At 49.2% G+C, this 24,651-nt stretch overlaps 1 protein-coding gene across 7 annotated transcripts in view; it reads right to left on the minus strand.

Moving 5' to 3' along the window:
• CDK5RAP2 (CDK5 regulatory subunit associated protein 2) overlaps positions 1-24,651 on the minus strand; it is a 175,220-nt gene that overhangs the window by 84,382 nt on the left and 66,187 nt on the right. For all 7 annotated transcript variants that reach the window (XM_065946987.1, XM_065946992.1, XM_065946988.1 and 4 more), the window contains 2 exons: positions 7,394-7,564; positions 5,848-5,988 (listed from right to left, as the gene is read on the minus strand). In XM_065946987.1, the coding sequence (XP_065803059.1) occupies positions 5,848-5,988; positions 7,394-7,564 (312 nt within the window). The remainder of the gene's footprint in view (positions 1-5,847; positions 5,989-7,393; positions 7,565-24,651) is intronic.

Consider the following 24,651-nt stretch of genomic DNA (forward strand, 5'->3'; position numbering starts at 1 on the left):
CAGGGCCTGAGCCCTTCAATCCACCCATGAATGACCCACAGTGGATGCAAAGCCCTGGGAGCCTGGTGAGGGAGACACGGTCACTGTCAGCCGCATAAAAGGTCAGCTAACACGGACAAGGGAAATTAGAAAACCTACTACAGCTTGAGCATCCTCCATGAGAGGCAGGGATGGTTAAGAGCATGTGCCTTTATTAGCTGTGTGAACTTGAACAAGTCACTCAGCTTCTCTGCACTTCAATATCCTCACCTATAAACAGAGGTAATAATTCTACATACTTCACAGGGTTGTGAAAGAGATGAGCTGAGCTAATCTATACAAGATTCTCACGCTGATGCCCAGCGCGGAGTAAACACTTGATGAGCGTCAGTCATAGTCACCACTGCCACGTCCTAGGCCGGGTCCACCACACAGGTCATCTCTAATGGCGACAACCACCCCAGGAGGTGTATCAGTCTTCCCACTGTGCAGATGAGTAACTGGTTCTCCGAGAGGACAGGTAACGAACGTCTTTGAGCCCACTCAGCTATTAGGTGACAGCCAGAATGTGTGCTTAGGTACATAATTAACCAAGAAGGATTAGGAAGAAAGATGAGTAAATATGGACCTTGGGTGGGTGGATGGGGTAGATTCCAGCTGTAGGACGGATGCACCCAGGGGAAGAACCCACTGCGGTGCGGGGCCTGGGGGCCCGGCTGGGTCCCTTCCGCTCCTTCCCAGCGGCCGTCCCAAACCTTCCCCAGGTTCCCAGGTCACTGCTCGGCTCAGCCCCCACCCTCCACCTGCCAGCTGGCCACACTCGCGCTCCCTCTCCTGCCCTTCCATCTCCACGGCATCAGGAAACCCCTCCCCCTGAGCTCCCCAGGGGGAAGAGCCCCTCCTCCTTGGAGACCACGCTCCAGCAGCCAGCGCTCTCCACGTACACCCTCCTCGGCACCTTACAGAGGCCCTCCCCCAGCCCCGAGGCACCCCGACTCACCTTCACCTTCACCCAGAGCCCGCGGACCAACCGCGTGTTCACAGGCCTGCGGACCTGCGAGGGCAAGGGGTCATCCCGAGCCAGGCACAGCGCTTCGCTGAAATGCTCGTTACAAAGGTCCAAGGGGAACACGGGACCAGGATGAGTCTTAAAAGGAGAGACCCCTGTGGATATTTGCATAATGGAAGTCAGAGTGAGTCAGCGTCTTCCTAGGAGCAAATCACTCACCCATGCTAAACAAATGAACTCTTTGGAGCCGTCTGGGTCCCATTTCATCCATCACCTATTCCCCTGCGTTGAATCATGCCCGATTAGAGTCAAGTCATCTGGCTCCCTGGGCAGAGCTGACATACCACTGGATCTCCTCGGCACAGAAGGAGAGGGCCAGAGGGGGATCCCAAGGAGCCCCCGCTCGGCGGGAGTAACCAGCCCCTGCCCCTCCATACCAGACAGAGCCCTGGAGTCCATGACCCTTGGCACATGTGCATCTCCAGGATGTTGCCAATACACACTCCCTCTCATTGTTGTTCTGCTCACTCTTCAGCCTTGGATCCTAGAGCCTCTGCCATCAAAAGAAGCTTAACTGACACCCGTACACTATTTCTAATCATCTCAGGAGGCAGGCAGGTAACGCCCCATTTTACAGATTAGGAAGGTGAGGTCAGAGATGAGGAGCCCCAGGTCACAGAGTTAACAGGCAGCAGAACTGACACGCCGACCCCAAAGCTGAGGCACTGTCTGCTCCACCAGTCCCCTCAGTGACTTGGAGGAAACACACGGAATGCCCAGACCACAGTCTGGAGAGGCGGCAGACACGTGAAGAGTAAGCTTAATGGCTCACTTCTTGGTAATCAGGGCAATTCAGCAGCCTGGTAGATAGAGGCTGGTCGATTTCAGGAGCTATGTCACAGCTCTGCAACAAAGACATTTATTTTACTACTCGGGAAATTGAGCAGTGATGTCCCAACCATGTCAATAGCCAACCTATAAATCTCTGGCTGCAGCAAGTTAAACATGGTCAGTGCGTTTTACTCTCTGTCCTTCAATTCCCTGACCATCCAGCATTAATTCTCAGGATCACACATGATTAGAAGGAAAACAGACTGCTCAGAGTCAGTGGAGACATCGTGACAGCTTCAAGTTCTTCATAGAAATGGGTAGAGAATAAACTCTAAAATCAACACAAAACAGCCAAGGGCAGAGGAGGAAAAAAAGAAAAAAATCCATGTTGTCTACAAAGAAAGAACTACAGTCTGAAAAGAACACCTTTCTCAGGAGGAAAAACACTGTAGGCTACAACAGCTGGGATTTCTTAAGCTGACACCTAGAAATTTCCAATTCCTAAATGATCATTTATAATCTTTTATCCTCAATTTGCAATTACTCTTGCAGAAAAGAATTAAAACCTTTGCTAAAATACGTATTTTTGCAGTCATTTAAACATCACCAGAATCTAAAATATAACTGAAATGCCCATGGGATGACTTTATACTTGTGGTTCTAAGAAGTACAGAAAACATTAGCACAAAAGACTGAAAACAATGTGATATAGATGATCAAACTAGAGACATGAAATTTTAAAACACTCAACCTGTTCAATAAATTTAGAAACATTTTGTTCAACATTTACACCACTTTTTACATGTCTAAAATATGATTCAAAATAGTAAAGTTTAACTAAATATATTCAAATTAGTGACGATCTGTCCATCTAAAAAACCTGATGGGCTGCTATCTTATCTCAAAACAAACTGTGCCTCATGAAAGGATGCTCAATATCACTAATTGTTAGAAAAATGCAAGTCAAAACTACAATAAGGTATGACCTCAAACCAATCAGAATGGCCACCATTACAAAGTCTACAGATAATAAATGCTGGAGAGAGTGTGGAGAAAAAAAAGCCTCCTATGCTGTTAGTGGGGGTATAAAATTGGTGCAGGCAGTGGGGAGAAAGGTATGGAGATGCCTTAAAAAACCAAAAACAGAGCTGCCATGCGATCCAGCAGTCCCACTCCTGGACAGATATCCAGAGAAAAGTCTAATCTGAAAGGATGCACGCACCCCAGCGTTCCCAGGAGCACAACCCACGGCAGCCGGGACGCGGAGACGAGCCGGATGTCCAGCAACTGAGGGGTAACCAGGTGTGTGTGTGTGTGTGTGTGTGTGTGTGTGTGTGTGTGTGTGTGTGTGTGTGTGTGTGTGTGTGTGTGTCTGTATATGTGTGTGTGTGTGTAGCTGTATATATGTGTGTGTCTATATGTATGTCGCTGTATGTGTGTGTGCATGTATGTAGTTATGTGTGTGTGTGGCTGTGTGTGTGTAGCTGTATATGTGTGTGTATATGTATGTAGCTGTATATATGTGTGTGTGTGTAGCTGTATGTGTGTGTGTGTGTGTGGCTGTATATGTGTGTGTAGCTGTATATGTGTATGTGTATATGTATGTAGCTGTATATGTGTGTGTGTGTGGCTGTATATGTGTGTGCATGTATGTAGCTATATGTGTGTATGTATGTAGCTGTATATATGTGTGTAGCTATATATGTATGTGTGTGTGCATGTATGTAGCTATATAGGTGTGTGTAGCTATATATGTGTGTGTGTAGCTGTATATATGTGTGTGTGTGTGTGTGTGTGTGTGTAGCTGTATATACATATGTAACAGAATAATGCTCAGCCATAAAAAGAATGAAATAATGCCATTTGCAGCAACATGGTGGACCTAGAAATTATCATGCTAAGTGAAGCAAGTCAGAGACAAATATCACATGATAACACTCGTGTGTGGAATCTTAAAAAACAAATGATACAAATGAACTTATTTAAGAAACAGAAACAGACTCACAAACACAGAAAAACAACTGCTGTGGCTACCAAAGGGGCAGTGGGGAGAAGATGAGCTGGATCTGGGATTAACAGACACACTCCACTATATATAAAACAGATAAACAAGGACCTGCTGTATACACAGGGAACTGGGTTTCATATCTTGTAATAACTTACACTGAACAAGAATCTCAGAAAGAATAACACAGGAATTTCCACAGTGGCTCAGTGGTTAGGAATCTGCCTGCCCATGTAGGGGACGTGGGTTCAACTCCTGGTCCAGGAAGATCAGAGCTACTAGGCCTGTGTGCCCCTCCTGCTGAGCCTGCGCTCTGGAGCCCACCAGCCAGGATGAGAGGAGCCCCTGCACCCCCACTGGGGAGGAGCCCCCACTCGCCACAGCTCGAGGAAGCCTGCAGATGGCAACAGAGACCCAGTGCAGACAAAAAATCAACCAAAGTGTAAACGGACATGTACACGTGCGGCGCTGAGTCACTTTGTCGGACACCTGAGACCAGCACAAGGGAACATTAACTACACTCCCACGTTCTTACAAGTTTAAAAATCCCCAGACTCTGCCTGATTATGGGTGACTGTGCATCTTAACATCCTGCTAAATGTGGTCAATGTCGAGGAACAGTGAGCCGCTCAGAATCACACATCAGCCCTCTGAGATCAGCTCCCGTACCTGCCCACGGCCACTCAAGGGAAGACAGAGCCGAGAGAGGAAGCCAGGCCTCCAGACGCCGGGCCCGGGACTAGGCCAAGTCCACGCTGACACTCTCATTCAAGAAATGGCAAATTACATTCACGAGTGCTCAGAGCGAAGAAAGAGCTCCCAGGGCCCGGCGACGGCGCCCTCCAGGACCGGGGCCAACGCTGGGTGGACACGCAGTGCGGCGGCCAGAAGTGGGGCCAGCACACTGAGCCCACCTCTGCGCCGCTTATGAAGCAGCCCCTGGCGCGCACCCGGCCCCCCAGCCTCCCCCAGACCCAGCAGCCACAGCAGGCCTGCAGCAGCCCACTCCAGCCCAAGTGCCCGAGCCCCTTCTGATTGCGTGCCCAGGCCACACCAGCTGTCACTTTAATGATCATCCTTCACAAAAACCACAAGTCACCATCAGAGTCATTCATCAGAGAACGAGTTTGTGTATGAATTCCTTGTTTTCTGAATGTCTGAACTTAATCAAAGGCAAGCTTAAAAACAACACTTGGCCTACAACAAACTCCTTTCCTTTCCCATCTCTGGCTCCCTTGTCGTATTGCAGGCAAGCTTCCGGTCAGGACTCTGTATGCATCTCCACAAACCCACCATCAGTCATTCACTCAACAAACAGCCACGGGGCCAGGCACGGGGCAGGCGCTGGGATTGACACGGACGCCGTTCCCTTCCCCCGGGGGGCCTGCCTCCCATCACTCAACCGAGGACTAAGTGCGGTGGACGGGAGGATGCAGAGACGCAGCTCTCGGCAGGCCGGGGAGGAGCCCCCGAGCCGTGGGACTCAGCGGCAGCCCGAGCGTGTGCAGGGGAGCCATCAGGTCAGCAGGGAAGGCCAAGGCAGCCAGGCCGACGAGGTGGTACCCACAGGGCGCGGGGCGCGGGCGGGGCAAACTCGGCGCCTCTGCACGTCTGCAAGAGGGGCGCTGTTGTCAGAGATGACGGAGCGCGAGGGGAGGAGAGAAGGCGAGCCCGGGGCCGGATCGGGAAGGGCCTGCCGGGCCACCGTTTGTGCGCACGTCAGCTGGAAATGTTCTTACCTCGAGATCACACAGCTCTTTAGAAGTGGACCCTAGGAGGCAGATACGAGGCTTGTCTTCTAACAAGCTGTGGTTTCTAGGTTTCCTGCGCGGTGCAAATACTAACCCTTGGCTGAAGGATACCAGTCTGTCAGGAGGAAAGACACTGAAGCCCTCCTCCTACCTGCTGTCAGCTCAATCATCAACAAGGAGGCCTGGGAGGATCTTTAGATCAGGAGGCAACAAACACGTGCCAGGAAAGAATACGAATTTGCATGTGAACGTCCAGTTTCAGATGAGCTCACCTCTGAGAAGATGCTTCTGCTGCCTGGTGATTGAGAAGAGCCCTTTTCTGTTACTAAGTCCTCGCTCCTGAACTCGAGATCCTCCGCCGTCATTGAGCCACAGTTCTGCTGCGCTTCTTCCAAATCTCTTTCATTGAATTTCTAAGGAAACAAACAAATCATACGAGTTTTCATCAAGAAAAAAAATACTAAGAGATGGTCCCAAACTCTTTAAGGGAAGATGTACTTTTTTCACAATACCCAGATATCATCTAAATAATTTCCATCAGCCCCAACATTAGGCAATTACAAATCCATTCAGGCACTGTTACAACCGAAGGAGCGGCACCCAGCCCGGTGTAGACAAGGACGGCGGCAGTCACTGCAAACCTCCCCTCCGGCCAGCAGGGGGCGCCTCCCAGAGGGCGCGGGAGACAGCCACACGTGTACTGTCCACAGCCTGGCCTTACACAGTGACGTCTGCGTTCGTGTTCAACTTTTTGCTTTTCTCGGAATGAGCAACCATGGCTTTGTTCTGTTTACTTAGTTCACAAAACTAAGCTATGTACTGACATTTAGTGTTAATTTATCTCCAAACGTGCACGTTCTTCTAGATGGATGGAGACCTTCTCTGGTCACGGTCTCCGCAGAGCAAACCTCCCACACCCTGCTGGTGACCATGAGGTCCCCGAGCTGCCCAGCATCCCGGCCACATCTGCCAACAAAGGCAGCCTGACCGCCCGCTGAGCCCTTCCGGGTTCTGTGGATTAAGCAGCTTCTTCCTGCTTGGCTTTCCATCCCCGAGACACGAAGCAGAGGGGAGGAAGTTGTGGGAAAAACGCCCAGAAACTTTTAGGCAAACCAGCAGTTACCATTTGCCCATCCACCTCCGCAGACAGCAACCTTCCCGTCTGGGTTGCTTTCCACCACTCCCATGTTCCTGGTCTTGGGCGTTTAGACCTTCTCACCCTTCACTGATGGCAGTGAGGCTTCAGGAGGAAGCGGTGTGAAACACCCATGTTCCCTCCAGCACGGCTACCCGTAATTCGGAGCTGAATCAAAAATTCCCTGCACCATCAAACGAGAAGGAGACTCCAAGACGGAAAGGAACAGACAGAGGAGAAGCACCGAGGAGAGAGGCCGCGGCACAGCGGAAAGCCAGGACCGCAGGAGACGCGGGCGGGCGCCAGGGCAAAGCGGGCCGGCCTGGGTCAGGCCTTGCCGTGTACTGGACTGGCCACAAGGTTCATCCAAGTGTTCCCAAAGGAACTTGTGGAAAAACCCAAATGAATTTTTAATACTAGTCATGTGACCCAAGATAAGTCCTTCTCTTCTTGGAGCTCTTCATCTTTCCAAACTTACCTCCGTGGTGGCTGGGGTCCAAATGGCGCAAAGAAAGCTCCGAAGTGCTCTGATACAGAGCAGTGAAGACCACCCTCTTTTTTTGCCAGACTCACCTTTTTATAAGCATCTTCGAAAAAGAGTTTTTAGAAAACAGTAACAACAACAAAGAAAACCTGTGCTGAAATAAAAATACGTAAATACAAAAAGGAAAACGCTGTGGTACCTGAAGCAACAAGTCCCTCTGAGCGGCGCTTTCTCTGAGGCTTCTGATCACTTGCTCTTGACTCTGCAATTTTTTATTGCTTTCATTCAACAGACTCTTGTAACAATCCTCCACTGCTTTCTCTCTTTCATTCACTTCATTGCGTAATTTCTCAACTTCATTTCTAAGGTCCTACCAGAAGAAAAAGAAAAACTGGAAGTTGCTTGACAAGTTTCAAGGTGACAACCTTTCACCTGTTAACCTTATTGCTGTAAGAAAGCACACCAAACAGATCTAGTTAACAGACACGAGCTTCCTCCTTATTTAAAGTCTTAGGAAAACCAGCTTTAAAAATAATCTGAAATTTGGGGAAAGCTTCATGTGCACACATTTATCACAAAATTATTTACAATACTGAAACAACTGCAAAGAAACTAAATGTCTAACAATACAGAATTATAAAAAGCATACGGCAGTGTGGAAACATAAACACGACCACATGTAAGAGAGACAGCCAGTGGGAACCTGCTCTGTGATGCAGGGAACCCGGAGCTGGTGCCGCGTGAGCACCTAGTGGGGTGGGGAGGCAGATGGGAGGGTGGTTCAGGAGGGCAGGATACACGTGTACCTCGGGTCGATTCATGCTAATGTTTGACAGAAACCATCACCACATTGGAAGGTAACAATCCTCCAATTAAAGATAATTTTTTTTAAAAAGCACGTAGTATGAAAACATCACAATTAAGAGTAAAAACAAAGCAGGGTGCTATGTAATATGATGGTGATTGTCTTCTAAGTGCTCACATAAAATAGTTTTAAGGCTCTGAGGAAACACATCAAAATAATAACAGTATCCCTAAGCAGAAGGATTACGGGTATGTAATGTTGTATGGATGTTCATCTTCCTGAGCTTCTTAAAACCTCTAAGTCTGTACTACTTTCAGAATCAGAAAAATAAACTGTCTTAATGACATTTACAATCCGTGGGAAATGCCCAAGTTATAATGCTAAGGAAAAACACAGAAATCAAACAGTGCACAGTGTGAATTTTAACCATCTCAAAATACGTACTATCTCTAATACTGAAGCACTGACTCCTAATAGCAAATGTCTACAGCAGAGGAATCCTCTCTGGGGCCTCCTCGCGGCGGGGCACTCAGAATCTAAAGAGAAAGGATGAGGACTCTATCAAAGTCCCAGAAGCTAAACGAAAATGAGGAGGACTCTATCAAAGTCCCGCCCTCAAGCAATCTTTTGAATATATTGCTCAGGTGGGGGTGCGAGGTGGAGGGTGGTGTGGACCCCAAGAAAAACAGTATGCACAGCACCCTGCCACTTATTTAATCACAAGTGACGGCTGCCTACAAGGAAAAGGAGAGAGCAAGACAGAGGAAAGGGCAGATTCGTTTTACTGATGTGACGGTGAAACCACATAAATGTTTAGGTAAGTATTTTAAAATTAAATGAGAATCTTCTAAAACTAAAAGCACAAGACACAGGAAAAGAATTTAACTGTGCATCAAGCTGACTGGTGAGGAATGATTTCAATAACAAAAAGTCAAGTAATCTCTACACCCCTAGTGGGAACTTTCTCCAATGACAAAGGAACTGCTGCAAAAACCCTCAACTGTTTTTAGTAATCATGTTGCAGGAAATAATAATTGTATTGCTATTCTGAAACTGTGTGTGTATAAATACATGTATATTTATTAAATAAGTAATTACTGTGATCATAAGAACCAAGCCTCAGAAAACAAACACAAATATAAAATAAGTTAAAACCTGTAATTCTAAATTTGAAATGGAAATATGAATAGGGACTTACATTCAATTATTTCTTTCCTTTCACTGAAAAAACCAAGAATCAATACCCTCCCTAGCATGCAGGCTATAGTCGCTAAATACCATCGCTCACCAAAACAAAAACAAAAAAACTTCCATCACCGTTTAAAACAGTGGTCCTCAAAGTGTAGCCCCCAGAAGAGCGTTATCAGCACCCCAACCCCTGGGCCCCAGCCACAGCGGTTACACCAGGGACTCTGGGGCGAGGGAGGACCAGCGTCTGCCTCAGTGAGCCCTCCGTGCCCAGCCGCCAAGTCGCATCTGACCCTCTGCGACCCCACGGGCTGCAGCCCACCGGCTCCTCCGTCCATGGGATTCTCCAGGCAAGAATACTGGCGTGGGTTGCCGCTTCCTTCTCCAGGGGATCTTCCTCACCCAGGGATCGAACCCACATCTCCTGTGTCTCCCTCATTTGCAGGCGGATTCTTTGCCACTGACCACCTGGGAAGCCCTTAACAAGCCCTCCAGGGACTAAGTCACAGTAGAGTGTGCCTTACAGAAAGGGATGACTCCAGACCTGGGGCAGGAGTACATAACATGAGCTCAGACATCTCATCATGTCAGAAAGAAAGACTCCATCAAAGACTACACGTTCACGTCCAAAGAAGTCAAGAATCAACTTGAGTAAGTTTTTCATCATCAAAAGATAGGACAATTAGGGTATCAAAGATAGTGACAATGAATTAAAATGTCAAAAAATTTTTTTTTTAAAGAATCACGAGTTCATGATGATTAAAAAAAAACAAAAACCCTTTGGTCACTATGACAGGCAGAATAACGGCCCCCCAAAGATGTTTTGATCCTAATCCCCAGAATCTCTGACTATGCTGAATTACACGGCAAAAAGTTGCCAATGGAACTGAGGTTGCTCATCAGCTGACCTTAAAACAGAGAGGTTATTCAGGTGGCCCCAATATAATCACAAAGATCCTTCAGAGGGAGAAAGGGAAGCACAAAAGAGATCCCAGCAGTCATCTCTGGCTTTGAAGATGGATGGGAGTCGCGGGTCGGGAAATGCAGACAGCCTCTAGAAGCTGGAGAAGACGAGGAAGTAGATTTTCTCAAAGCCTTTAGGAAGAGTACAGCCCTGCCTCGGTAAGACCGACTTCAGACTTCTAACTTCCAGAAGCACAGGATAAGCTTGTGCTGCTAGGCAGTCCAGTTTTGGTGATCTGTTACAGCAGCAGCGAGAAACAAACACGGTCACCTTTGGAAGATTTCAGGGAATTCTTATTTTGTCTTTTCTGGATGAACTACACCCCAGAGTAACTGAATAGATATGAAAAACAAGCTTTTCTTCATAGAAGTATATAGCTATTACATAAAAGAAGGATTGATGAAATTAAATTATCATCACTTTGCAATTATCAATGGCTAGTAAATCATAAAAACAGGGGCTATCAAGCACTACGTACCTGCTGTTAGACCACCTATGAGGTAATCTTGCCAAAAGGTTAAACCTGAATTTGATCATGCACCTTATCTAACTAGCAATTTACTCGAAATAAAGTCAGCAGAGAAACAAGCTGAATGACATTACAAGAATATAATCAACAAAATCTAAAATGTGGAAACAAAGGACAAATGACCCAACTTACTCAACAAATAAATTACAAAGAAAAAGGAGAGAACTTGTAGAATAACTAATAATTAGGAAAGTTAGGAGAAGCCAGTGTGAATTCACAAATTCATACCGATTCTACAGATTCTGAGTTCATTCGAACTTCCCTTCCTTTATTCACAGACACACTCGCTCACACGCAGCGCTGGCCACAGAAGTAAAGACGGGTGTATATATGTGGGTATGTATTTTGTGTGGGTGAGCGCTAAGTCACTTCAGTCATGTCCGACTCTGAGACCCCATGGACTTTTGTATGAATAGAAGTAAATACAGATAAGTATATGCCTGCATATATTTTGTATGCATATATAAATATATGTAAACATACATTTCAAACTGTCTACTGCCAAGGCCTAGTAGTAATGATGACACCTGTCATTCAGACCTTGGTTCCTAAATACAATTCTCCAATAAAAGAAACCAGGGATCCTTAAAGAAATGGTTGATTCCAGAACTTGATGAGGGAAAATTCAAGAGTCCAGGACATCTTGTGACCCTAACAAGTGTGGAAGTGTTGAGGAAATGTTAAAGACACAGGTATCCATCTGAAAGAGTTCCCCAAAGCCAAACCTGAGTCAATCTGAACAAGAGAAGAAATCATGATAATAATGGCTTATCAACCTATAGAATGAGTTCAAACGGGTATAAACAGCTGAATAATAAAAAACTGCAGAAGGGACAGCCCTTTCTTACAGGAGAATTACAGCTAATAAGTGCAGAAGGAATGATGGAGAATCACCAGTAAGCAAACACCAGGGTAGTAACTGTTGTGGGTACAAATCATCAGCAAGATTCTTAAAAGTATGATGAAAAACAAGACCCTTACAGTCTCAAAACATTCCCCCAAAATACCATCACAAATGGAGAACAGTAACGTGACTGTGGAGAAGTCCAGGAGGCCCCCACAGCAGCCAAGGGACCACCACTACCTTCACCAGAACAAACTGACTTCATGCACCTGGCTCATCTGTGCTATTCTGACCAAAAACGTGTAACCTCAACCTGTTCATGCCAGAAACGTCAGACAAGCCCAGACTGAAGGACAGTAACAAAATACCTGATCAGTACTCTTCAGAGGAGTCAAGGTCACAGAGGACAACGGCTGAGCAACTGTCCTAGATTAGATGAGATGAGGAAGATGAGATAATTAAGGGGAATGTGGATCCTGGACCAGAAAGGGGGCGTTAGTGAGAACTGGCAACTTTCAAATGCAAGCTGCACGTAACGGGACTGCATGAGTGTTGGTGTCCTGGTTCTGATGACGGTCCTACAGTCATGGAGAACATTAACACTGGGGAGGCAGACAAAGGATATACAGGAACGCTGCGATTAATGCTATTTCACATCTGTCCTCTACATCTAAAATTATCCCAAATAAAACCTTTAAGGGGAGATTTATCAATGCAATGTCTTGATCATGATTCGAACAAACTGTTTAAAACAATTTTTAAATTAGGGAAATCTGAAGATTAATTGGCTATTTGATGATATTAAGAATTAATCTTTTTGAAGTGAATACTTTTGGTTTTGTTTTTGAAAAAAAACATACTGAAAATCTGATGAAATGATATGCCTGGGAATTGCTTAAAACACTTGAGTATTGAAAGAGAGGGAGATGGGAGGAAGGCACAGATAAAGGAAGGTTGGCTAGGAGTTTATGAGCGCCGAGCTGAGTGAGAAGCACCGGAGGGTCAGTGTACCATTCTCTCTCCTCTTCTGTGTATTTGAGCTGTTCTTTAATAAGTACCTTTTTTAAAGCAATGACTAAAAACCTGAAAGACATACCAAAATGCATGATTATAGATGATTTTTTAAATTATTTTTTCTCAATTTTTAAAATGTTTTATACTAAGTATAGACTACATTCATAATGGGGGATAAAGTAAACATTTTTAAAGTAACATTTTTTAAAAACAGGAAACCACTTTAAAAATTAAATGTTAATTTTTTTTTCCTTAGGCACGCAGATGACAAGGTTGTCCTGAACCTTTAATCCAAAACAAGCAGGCCAAGAACCTATCATGGATTATAGATGTAAACAGAAATTCAAACTCTAGAGAAAGAAGATTTCTATTGCACAAATAATACTAAAGCAACAGTAACAGAATTCTAAAGTTAAAGAAGAAAAACATTCTCCCACAATACAGTTGTGCCAACAAATTAAACCGTCTTCCCACTGCAGACATTTCTGGAGTCACAATTTTTAGACAATTTAACTTTGGTTTGGCTTTTTTTCCCATTTTACTTTATTCCACTACATCACAAGCTACAAAGAGCACACGATGATACATGAAGAAAAAAAAAAATCTCAAAAATTGAAGTTTAAGAGTATAATGTCCAGCGAATATTTTTTTTTAAAAATACAAAAAAGAGCAAGGTCCACAGCATGTGGCACCTGAGCTTACAACTCGGCTCTCGAGCTCTGAATCCAGGGGAAAAGCAAGATGAGGTCAGTGGGGGTGGAAGGGCGGCTGAGGAGGGAGAGGATGTATATGCACTGGTGGCTGGTTCACGTTGCGCAGCGGAAATCAACACAGCACTGCAAAGCAGGCGTCCTCCAACGAAACATCTAAAAACGAATCGCCCACAGAGCGCACACACACGCGCGCACGCACACACACTTACACGCCCACAGACATCAGACAGGCCACACACACACACACCCACAGACATCAGACAGGGCACACACGCACACTTACACACTCACAGGCATCAGACAGGCCGCGCATACACACTTACACGCCCACAGACATCTGACAGGCCACACATACACACGCCCACAGACATCATACAGGCCACACACACACACTTACATGCCCACAGACAGCAGACTGGCCCCACACACACACGCTTACACGCTCACAGACAGCAGACTGGCCACATACACACGCACTTACATGCCCACAGACAGCAGACTGGCCACACACACACGCACTTCATGCCCACAGACAGCAGACTGGCCACACACATACACACTTACATGCCCACAGACAGCAGACTGGCCACACACACACACACTTACATGCCCACAGACAGCAGACAGGCCCCACACACACACTTACACGCTCACAGACAGCAGACTGGCCACACACACACACACTTACACGCCCAGAGACAGCAGACTGGCCACATACACACGCACTTACATGCCCACAGACAGCAGACTGGCCACACACATACACACTTACATGCCCACAGACAGCAGACTGGCCCCACACACACACACTTACACGCTCACAGACAGCAGACTGGCCACATACACACGCACTTACATGCCCACAGACAGCAGACTGGCCACACACACACGCACTTCATGCCCACAGACAGCAGACTGGCCACACACACATGCACTTACACGCCCACAGACAGCAGACTGGCCACACACATACACACTTACATGCCCACAGACAGCAGACTGGCCACACACACACACACACTTACATGCCCACAGACAGCAGACTGGCCACACACACACACACACTTACACGCCCACAGACAGCAGACTGGCCACACACACACACACTTACACGCCCAGAGACAGCAGACTGGCCACATACACACGCACTTACATGCCCACAGACAGCAGACTGGCCACACACATACACACTTACATGCCCACAGACAGCAGACTGGCCCCACACACACACACTTACACGCTCACAGACAGCAGACTGGCCACATACACACGCACTTACATGCCCACAGACAGCAGACTGGCCACACACATACACACTTACATGCCCACAGACAGCAGACTGGCCCCACACACACACACTTACACGCTCACAGACAGCAGACTGGCCACATACACACGCACTTACATGCCCACAGACAGCAGACTGGCCACACACACACGCACTTCATGCCCACAGACAGCAGACTGGCCACACACACACGCACTTACACGCCCACAGACAGCAGACTGGCCACACACATACACACTTACATGCCCACAGACAGCAGACTGGCCACACACACACACACACTTACATGCCCACAGACAGCAGACTGGCCACACACACACACACACTTACACGCCCACAGACAGCAGACTGGCCACACACATACACACTTACATGCCCACAGACAGCAGACTGGCCACACACACACACACACTTATCACGCCCACAGACAGCAGACAGGCCACCAGGACAGAGTCCATACGACTTACTGCTGCTACCAGAGCACAGGCGGACGATGACTGCTTCGTGGTCACCTGCCGTCCTGCGTGCTCAGCGAGCTGTCCCAATCAGGGTGAGAACGTGCACGGGAGCAGGGGCGGGGGGACGGCCCTGACTGGTGAACAGGAGTGCGAGGGGCCCCGGAACTGCCCACGTCCAGGACCAGCCATGGCTGGTTCCACTGGGGAGAAAAGCTACAGCGCGTCGTGTCCCAGAACCCACGGGACCCGCACAGCCCACGGCGGCCTCCATGGCTCTGATCCGCCTGCATCCCCGTTGCCTCTCTGCCCTCCTCTCCTCCTGCTCCCCCCTTACTGTTCTGTCCCAGCAGCCCCGGCTTTCTTGCTGTCTCTCTTACACACCACCTAAATTCCCAGCCCAAGACTCATCTGCTTGCACCTCTCTCTGTCTGGAGAATCCCCCGAGACTGCTCCCCCACGTCCATCGAGTCTGAGCTCACATGTCACTTCTAATCCATTCTTCCCAGCCCATCCTGCCTAAAATAAGCCCCACGAGTCCCACCACAGCCTCACTCCCCCAATCCTTCCTTTCTCGATTCTTCCTCATAGCATCTGCTAACACAGCGTTTAATTATGCTTATGCTTTGGTTACAGTCTCGTGCACCAGAACGTAAGCTCCATGAGGGCAGGAGTTTCTGTATATTTTGTTTCCTGTTGTATCTCCAGCACCTAGAACGGCACCATGGCAGATTTAAGATAGCCGTAAATCCTTTGACCTCTTGTCTTACTGCTCACACGGTTCACTGAACCCAGGGCAGATAAGGCGCGCCTGGGAAAGCTGGAAGAAGACTCAATGAGCCACAGGAATTGCAGACATGTTTATTCTCTCCAGGCAGCAGCAGCCAGGAGTCTTCAAAGACTACGGATACACTAAGACGGGACAAAGGCGGCCCGTGGCCAAGTGGGCGGGCAGGCGCAGCGCGGCCAAGGTCAGCGATCCCGCTGTTTACAGAGCACGAGAGGCCCTGAGAGGGGGGCAGGGGAGGCTGGCTGACGCTGGGCTGTCAGTTCATCTCTCCACACCCTCGCCCGAAAGGTGCGGAGTCTGTCGCCTCCTAATGGGGGGACTACCACGACCAGGGGAACATGGCAGAAGTCACACTAAGCCAGGTTCCGGGTCCAGGCTTTAAGGCTTTAAGAGACTGGCAGCTTCCACCTCTGGCCTCTCGGAATTATGAGTCACCATCCAAAATGTGTGACTGCCTTCATGCTGCCACACTGCAGAGCCACACACAAGTGCTCCAGTTGGCAATCCCAGCGGCTCAGCTTTCCGGCCACCCTCCAAGACGGCAGCAGAGGCGTGAATGAAGCGTTAGGGACCCTCCAGGCCAGCCCGTCCACCAGCTAGATGCCACGAGGGACCTGGGCCATGGAGAGCAGAAAATCACCCCGCTAAGCCCCGCCCAAACCCTCAACCCACAAAACCACGAAATATAGTCAAATGATAATGTCTTAAGACACCAAGTTTAGGGATAATTTGTTACGGAGCAACAGAGAACCAAAACAGTGCTCAATGAGTATCTGTTAGATGACTAAATAAATGAATGAAGCAGATAGGATTCTTCCCATTTTATTTAATGAGCAAACCGGTCCAGGTAATTAAAGCAACTCACTGCAGACCACAGTCACTATGGGACAGCACCTATCTGACTCCAAGCCTCTCGGTTCACTTCCACACAAGGACGAGGGTTCGGATTTCTTCAGTATCAGCACTAATGCAATCATTCCAATCCACTCAAATGGTCATCTGACATTTGCTTTTAAAGAAATCTCCCCCTGAAAACTGCTGAGAAAGGGACCATAAAATCTTCTGTTAAGTCACTGAGGTACATCTTTAAATTCACAATAAACTTAACCTACCATCCTAGAAAGACCCTGTCTAGTTTTTTTCATTTTAAAATATGTATGTTTTACAGCTAGGTAGAAAGAACACACTGCTCACGTGCATAGGTCCACTTACACCATTTCCCAGATCCAGCTCCCTGCTTATAAAACACTTATCAGACCCGCATTTGGATGTCTGGTCACATTTCTGTGTATGTGTCCGGCGATCATTTACTTCATTCTCATTCTTTTTTTTAAAATTCAGCTACCTAGGTTAACAACTTCTTACCTGTTTTAAGTGATAAAAGCTACTAATGCTGTTGCTGTTCTCCCTCAAAGAACTGACCACACGAAAATGACCCACCTGTTTCGGGATCCCACAAAGGACAGCTCTGTCACACCTCCAGACTGAGGGGTTCCTAACTGACTGCCATTGAGGGGCCCCTGCGAGTCCACAGAAACGTGTGCATCTGTTTTTGGGGGTACAGCACCCTCAGCCTATATCAGGAGCTCACGGAAAGTCAGAGCATCAGTGAGCACAAACTATTTCTCTCATAAGCGTTGGCAACAGAACTACTATTTACCAAGGCCAGGGCATTTATTTCTTCGTAAAACATCTCTAACCCTGAAGACTGCCTACACAGTAAGCTTTATTAGTCCTGGGTTTACCAAGAGGAAACTAGGGCTTGTGGAGATTGAGAGACCTTCGCAGAGCTTTATAACAAGTAATTCAGGTGCCGAAATTCAAACCCAAGTCAGTCTGACTGCGAGCTCTGTGCTCTTCCAACTCAACCGCACTACTGCTAAAGCCAAAGAAAGCAGAAAAGTGCCCTGTGACCCAGGCTTCCCCTGGGCGGTAATCCACTCCCTGGGGCTCACGTTATAGCTTCTCGAGGACTCGGGGTGGATGGAATAAACCAGCCCGAGACACGGCTGCCCCCTGCCCCCGAGTAATGAACGAGGCAGGACCAAGGATCTTGGACCTCATATGAAGCACAGTCGGAAAAGGCTCGAAGTCAGAGGACCACTGCAGGAAGTGGGAGAACGTGTGTGGAGGTGGCCTTGAGGAGAAGCAGCTGCCATGGCAACAGAGAGACAGCCCACAGGCTCGTGGGCTCGGCCCCAGCGGAGTTATAATCAATGTTAGGGGAGGCATGGAGACGGCATGTCTCGCCCGAGCAAAACAATCAGAACTGAAAATTGATAAACTTGGGTGGTTTCCCCAAACCGCCTTCAATATTCCTGGGCTGTGAAGACAGGCAGACCTAGCCTTGAATCCTGGCTCTACTGCTAACTAGCTGTGCGGCCAGAGATAGAGAGCAGGAATCTTTGTGAGTGTTGTCTTTCCAGTAAATGGAGATGCTCATGTAGATTCCTGCATCCCTAACGGAGAGGCAGGTGCCCAGCACAGAAGCAGATGCCCCGGAAGTGATCCTGTGTCACCTCCGCCTCTCTCCACGCCGGCCCCTCCAGGCTGACCTCTCCTCCCAGGCTTCCTCGTGTGGGCCCAGCATCCCCACCCAAGGAGCAGTTCTTCCCGCTCCCCCCACGCATACCTCCCCGCCCCACAGGAAACCTGGGCCTGAAGCCCAGCTCATCCTCCACTCGGAGCCCCTGAGAGATGAGCAGGGCAGACTGGGTACCTTTACATGGCCACCCAGCGCCCAAGTCCAGCCCTGCCACCCACTCCTACCCACCTCCCACCCCTGAGATCTCAAAGAAGCTGAACCTAAGAAATAATCGCAGAGTGAAATGCAAAGTACAAGTCTGGACAATCTCATACCCACAGTAGGTCTCTCTAACAAAGCTGAGGGCCGGTTTGTTCTTTTTTAGGGGGGGTGGTGAGCAGTGGGGATACGCAGGGGGTTAAGGTAGCTGCCTGAGTTGTCTTACTCAAGTAGTGGCAGAAGTGGAAAAACAAGATGACTGAGCAAGTGAGGACGCCGGGCCACCCAGCCAGGCCCAGGGCCAGCTAAGCCAGCAACAGGAAAGCCACAGGATCTGAAACCTGGGCTTTTAACCGAGGGTACAGTAACCCAGCAGTGAGCAAACCACAGCCCCATGAAGACCCTGGACTCTGATTAACCGGAAGGGCCCCTCCTCCTTCCTGGAGGAGGCATTAAAATGAGGCAGGCTGAAGCTGAAGCAGTCAGGGCAGAGAGAGAACGACCCCCTACTCCTCCCGCAGCTCAGCCCCTCGTCCCCCAGCCCAGCACACTGCCTTCAGCCGCGGCCCCCGTCTGCTCAACTGCAGCCACAGTCTAAGTGCCCTCCGGACTCTGGTTCACCCACCAAAACACACGCCCTCCTTTGATCCTCACCCCTCTGCCCTGAACCTTCGGCAGCTCCGAGTGAACTGCAGGACGAAGCTGCCCTAACAAGCAGTCACTCTGGCCTCCCTTCAGGGGGCTCCCTCCTGGCTTTATCTCACCCAACTGCTCCATCAGCCCTCCAGGCCCCCGCCTCTCTCCATCCATCGCCCCCACCAGGAAACAAAATCATAAAAACCTCCCCAGTTCTGCCTGGAGACAGCACGCTTTTCTGACAAGGGCCAATCCCAGGGCCACCCCTTCCACAAAGCCCTCCGACTCCTCTGGCCCTCTGCAATCGTCCTCCAAAAATCCTACCCACCACTTTTTCCTACGAACCCCCATGGCCCTCTGGACAGCCCTGGGCCTTGACATCCATCGCACCTCCTCCAATCCTCACAGCAGCCAGACTGCAAAGCAGAGGCTCTGACAACACCCACTCCACCAACCAGGAAACTGCAGTTCAGAGAGCTCCAGCACTTTAACCGAAGGAGAAAAGGGGCGGAATCCAGATTCAAAACCAGGTTTATCTGTGTCCTTTTCACTAAACAAGTGGTTCTTCAAACTGAGCTTGCGAACGAAGCCCTCGGATGAGCCATGCCCCAGCCTGACCGGCTGTCCGCACCAAGTAACTGCACGCTCCCGGGCCTTCCTCCAGAAAGTGAGTCAGTTGGCTGGAGGAAAGCACGGAAGTTCATAATGGGTTTTAACGCAGGAATCTGCAGATACATCTGTCTATCTGCTTCTAAACAAAGAGACGAGGGGACAAAGTTTGAAGACCCCCTACCCTACACCAGACCGCCACCCTTCACAATGAGTGGCCCCAGCAAGCCTTCACGCCGCCATCAGCAGAGCGGCCTCAATTTCCACCCACATGGGCCACACCCCTCGACGTGAAGATTCCCAGCACCGAGCCGAGCACTGCCTTTGCATATCAGAGGATCTCTTAGAGCAGGTGTTTCCTTTTTTAAGTGGATTATAAGAAAAATAAAATATCCCTATAATCTTAGAGTCACATTAGAAATGAAAAGGCAGGCCCTCACACTTCCTTCGCCAGGCAGCTAGTTTGTTTTATCTCCAGCCAGATGGAGAATGAGAAGGTTTTCATCCATCAAATTTCCATCTTATCAGGAGGCTTCACTGTGAGAAAGCTTGTCAGTGGTTACCTTTAAACGTACAATAGAAACTTCGCTAAAATCTTAATGAGGTAGAGAAACTCAGCGGTGTAAGAACTTCCAGAAAGAGCAGAAGATACTGGTGCTCCCGTCACACTCTGCGGAGCCTCGTGGCTCCTGGGACCGAGGCAGGAGGCGGGCGTGGGGGGAGAGAGGGGCTGCCGGCTTCTTAGCGCGACTCACCCTGAGCAGCCCTGCCTTTACGTGTTTTCTCTCCAGAAGAGTTATTCGGACAAAGAATGAGTGAAGTGAAGTCGCTCAGTCGTGCCTGATTCTTTGCTCCCCCGTGGACTGTAGCCCACCAGGCTCCTCCATCCATGAACTTTTCCAGGCAAGAATACTGGAATGGTTGCCACTTCCTTCTCCAGGGAATCTTCCCGACTGAGGAATCGAATCTGGGTCTCCCGCATTGCAGGCAGACGCTTTACTGTCTGAGCCGCCAAGGAAGACGAACTAAGAATTCATACGCTCAAAAAATAAACGGAGACCACTGAGATGAGACAGTCCACGCCATGGAGATCAGTCCCCACGCGAGCAGCGTGATTCTGAGCAGCGGGCTCCGTGCGGCTTCACCGGGGAGCCGGGGGCGGACACACGGACAAAGGCGGGGACGCGCAGACTGCGCAGGGGTCGGGGCGCACCCCTTGGGGTGTCGGCACCAGGCCAGGCACCACCATCTCTAAACCTCACCCAGCGATGCAACGGGGCACACCTGGCCTCCCCCCAGCCCCGCCCGCGCCCCGAGCCAGCTCATTCCCGACACCGCCACCCTCGACCCAGCCTTCCCTCTGCCGGAAACCCATGCCCACCCCGGCCTCCAGGCACTCAGGGGCTTGTCCTTCGGGTCTCCGCTCACACCCACGTCCTCTGTGAGGCCTCCCCTCCCCTCCTCTCTCAGCAGATCCCTCCTCCGTGCTCCCAAATCTCTTGGGCCAGCCCTCCACGAGCACTCATCACGCTCACCTTTAATCAGCTCTTGTCTGCGTTTCCGCTGTATTTCTCTACTAGATTCCTTCAGAGACTGCGTCTGACTTGATTCAGTCCTGTCTCCTCAGTGCCCAGGACAGGGCCTGGCACAAAAATTATACAGGGCAAGCCTGAGATAAAGGAAAGTCTCTCTGTTTGCGCCCCAGAAAGACGACAGCAATTCCCGATGAGAAGTGATGGAGACGGCCTTCAAAGCCAGCAGCCCCACGCGGGCCACACACACCCCAGGGTCTGTCACTGAAAAGGGTTCTGACGCCCCCCCAGAGGAATCAGTGGGTTGGAAGGAACGCACCACCACTCTCTCCAGAGGAGAGGTGACTGTTGATCAAAGAAGGAATGTACGGCTTTGTTGCCTTGACTGGTGAAAGGGCAGACCACACTTACTAGCCAGCAGGATCTGGCAGAGTTTCGGGGACCGCGCTTTGTCACCCCAAGTCCTGAGCCAGCACCTGCCTCTCACTTAAAAGGCAGCAAAAGAGGAGGCAAGAGAAGGAACCTAAGTGCCGAGCACCGCCCTCTGCGTGCCGGGAACCACAGCAGGCATTTTCTCCTGCCCTGCATTTTATCATCCATTATTTAATTCCGGATTAGACGTCATCAACCCCATTTTAGGGGAGTAGACGTAAGTTTAGAAGAATTAAGTTACTGACTTAGAAGCTCAGAGTTAAGCACCTGCTGATGCTGAGATTCCAACCTGAGTTTGCCACCATTTCCCCCGTGTCCCAGAGACACCCACCAAACTGCTACATGTCTGGCGCCCAAGACCATCAACAGAACGGTTACTACTTACTAATCGCTGGTGATGTGCCAGGTGTTAGGCTAAGCGCTGTATCTTTTCTCAAAGAACCCTCACAACTAATGCCTGGTTTTCTAAGAAGAAATGGACATCATGGTCTGCAGAGGCCAAGTAGCTGGTTCCCAGACCCACAGCTGCAAGCGGTGGAGCCAGAGTTCAAATGGGGTCTGACTCCCAAGTCTCTGCATTCTGCCTCTCTTATGAGGAGCTGGGATTTGCAAAGACTAAACTTCTCTCACACAGGTCATTAAAACTGCACATCCGACAAGGACACCGATTCAAAATCTTCACACCTGTCCTTAAAAAACAAAGGCTGGGGATTGGCAGAAGAGGCGTTTTGACCCTTGGTGAAAATAACTCCAGGAAATAGGGGAGGACAGACAAGGCTGGCGCGCTGCAGTCAGTCAGGCAGGACTTAGCAACTGAACAACAACAGATCACACCACCTCAGGCCTGCGGTCTCAGCCCTGACCGAGCAGCCGACAGCCTACAGACGCCGTCTCCACGCGCCAGCTCTGGATGACAGCTCACCAAGAGACGTCCTGAGCGCTGCTGCAAGCTCACCTGGAGTCACCCATCCTCAAACCTGCGAGGAGACCAGACAGGCTGAGGCTGAACCTCCCTGGAATCAAACCCGCCTGTCAAAGCACACGGGATCAGCCAGTTGGGTGACGGATACAACTTTAATTAGATTTTGGGGCTGTAGCCAGTAAACGCATCCCTGCAGAGCTGAGGGCCCAGGTTCTGAAGCACACACTTGTCAGAGTAGCAGGTGACAGGTCTCATAACAGGCGAGAGCGTTACGAGACAGTCTGGGGAACAGGCTAAACCAACGTCTAATAACCGGGGTCTTCAGAGGAGAAGGAAAAGACTGTGACTTGCTCCTCTCCTCCCCCGACTCACCCGGAGCAGCACACAGCACGCCTGAACCAGAGGCAGCAAGTGTGAAACCAAGATTTACCTCTGTTGTCCTCCACTACATACACAGACACACACATGCACACACACACACATACACACAGACACACACATGCACACACACATACATACACACAGACGCATGAACACACACACATACACACACACATACATACATATGCATGCACACATACACGCACACACATACACAAACACATGCACACACAGATGCACACGTGTGCACACATACACACATATGCACACACATACACGCACGCACACATGCACATACACACACATGCACAAACACATGCACACACATACAGACGCACACAAACACATACACAAACAGACGCACACGTGCACACACGCACACACATACATACACACATGTGCACACATGCACGCACATAAGCACATGCACACACATACATACACACAGATACACGCACACACATACATACACACACACATACATACACGCACACGCACACATGCACAAACACACATGCACACAAACATACACACAAACAGATGCACACGTGCACACACGCATACAGATGTATGCACACACATACAGACACACACGCACACACATACATATGCACACATGTGCGTGCACACATACATATACACACAAGCACAGGCATGCACGCACATACACACACATGCACGTGCACACACGCAAACACAGGTGCGCACACACATACACACATACACACATATATACGCACGTGTGTGCACACATACATATGCATACACACGCATGCACACGTGTGCACACACATGCACACGTGTGCACGCACATACACACACACAGAAGCACCTTGAGTCTCCACAGCCAAACGAGGTTATCGAAGCCAGAGACGTGAGAGCAAGGATGTGAGAGACCAGGCAGGAACCCTGTCAGGACACAGAAAAGGTCAAAGTGTTGGTCACTCACTCGTGTCTGACTCCTGTGACCCCAGGGACTGTAGCCCGCCAGGCTCCTCTGTCCATGGGATTCTCCAGGCAAGAACACTTGAGTGGGTAACCACTCCCTTCTCCAGGGGATCTTCCTGACCCAGGGATCAAACCCTGGTCTCCCACACAGCAGTCAGATTCTTTACCATCTGAGCCACCAGGGAAGCCCCAGACCACAGAAGCTAGGACATTTTATTTCTATTTTTATTTTTTTCCCCACGGGTGACAGGGGCAGTGTTTATTGATGTAGGATCTCCTTTGATTGCCTCATGGAAAGGTTGGGTCATAACTCCTGAGTTAATTTCATTTGGTTTTGTTAAAATAAGAGTCTCCAGTGTGGATATATAGTTATCCAAATCTGGACCTGAGCCCTTCTGGGTGTCTGGAGTTAAACCATCATGCCCTGACTGTCCACTTGCAGGGGGCCCATGCTGTCCTGCTTTCTGACAGCATGAAGTCCCCTCCTGAAACTCCAGAACAGCGCTCAGTGTTCTGGAATTCACGAGGGAAAGATGGACAGGATCGGTGAGAAGCAAGTGAAGAACAACCTACCCCAAGGCATGGACATGTCTCCTCACCCTGGTTTTTGCATTCACTAACACTGGGCCTTTGAGGATCACAAAACATTAACAGACATGAAACT

Source organism: Muntiacus reevesi, chromosome 10, assembly GCF_963930625.1.
Source record: "Muntiacus reevesi chromosome 10, mMunRee1.1, whole genome shotgun sequence".
NCBI lineage: Eukaryota > Metazoa > Chordata > Mammalia > Artiodactyla > Cervidae > Muntiacus > Muntiacus reevesi.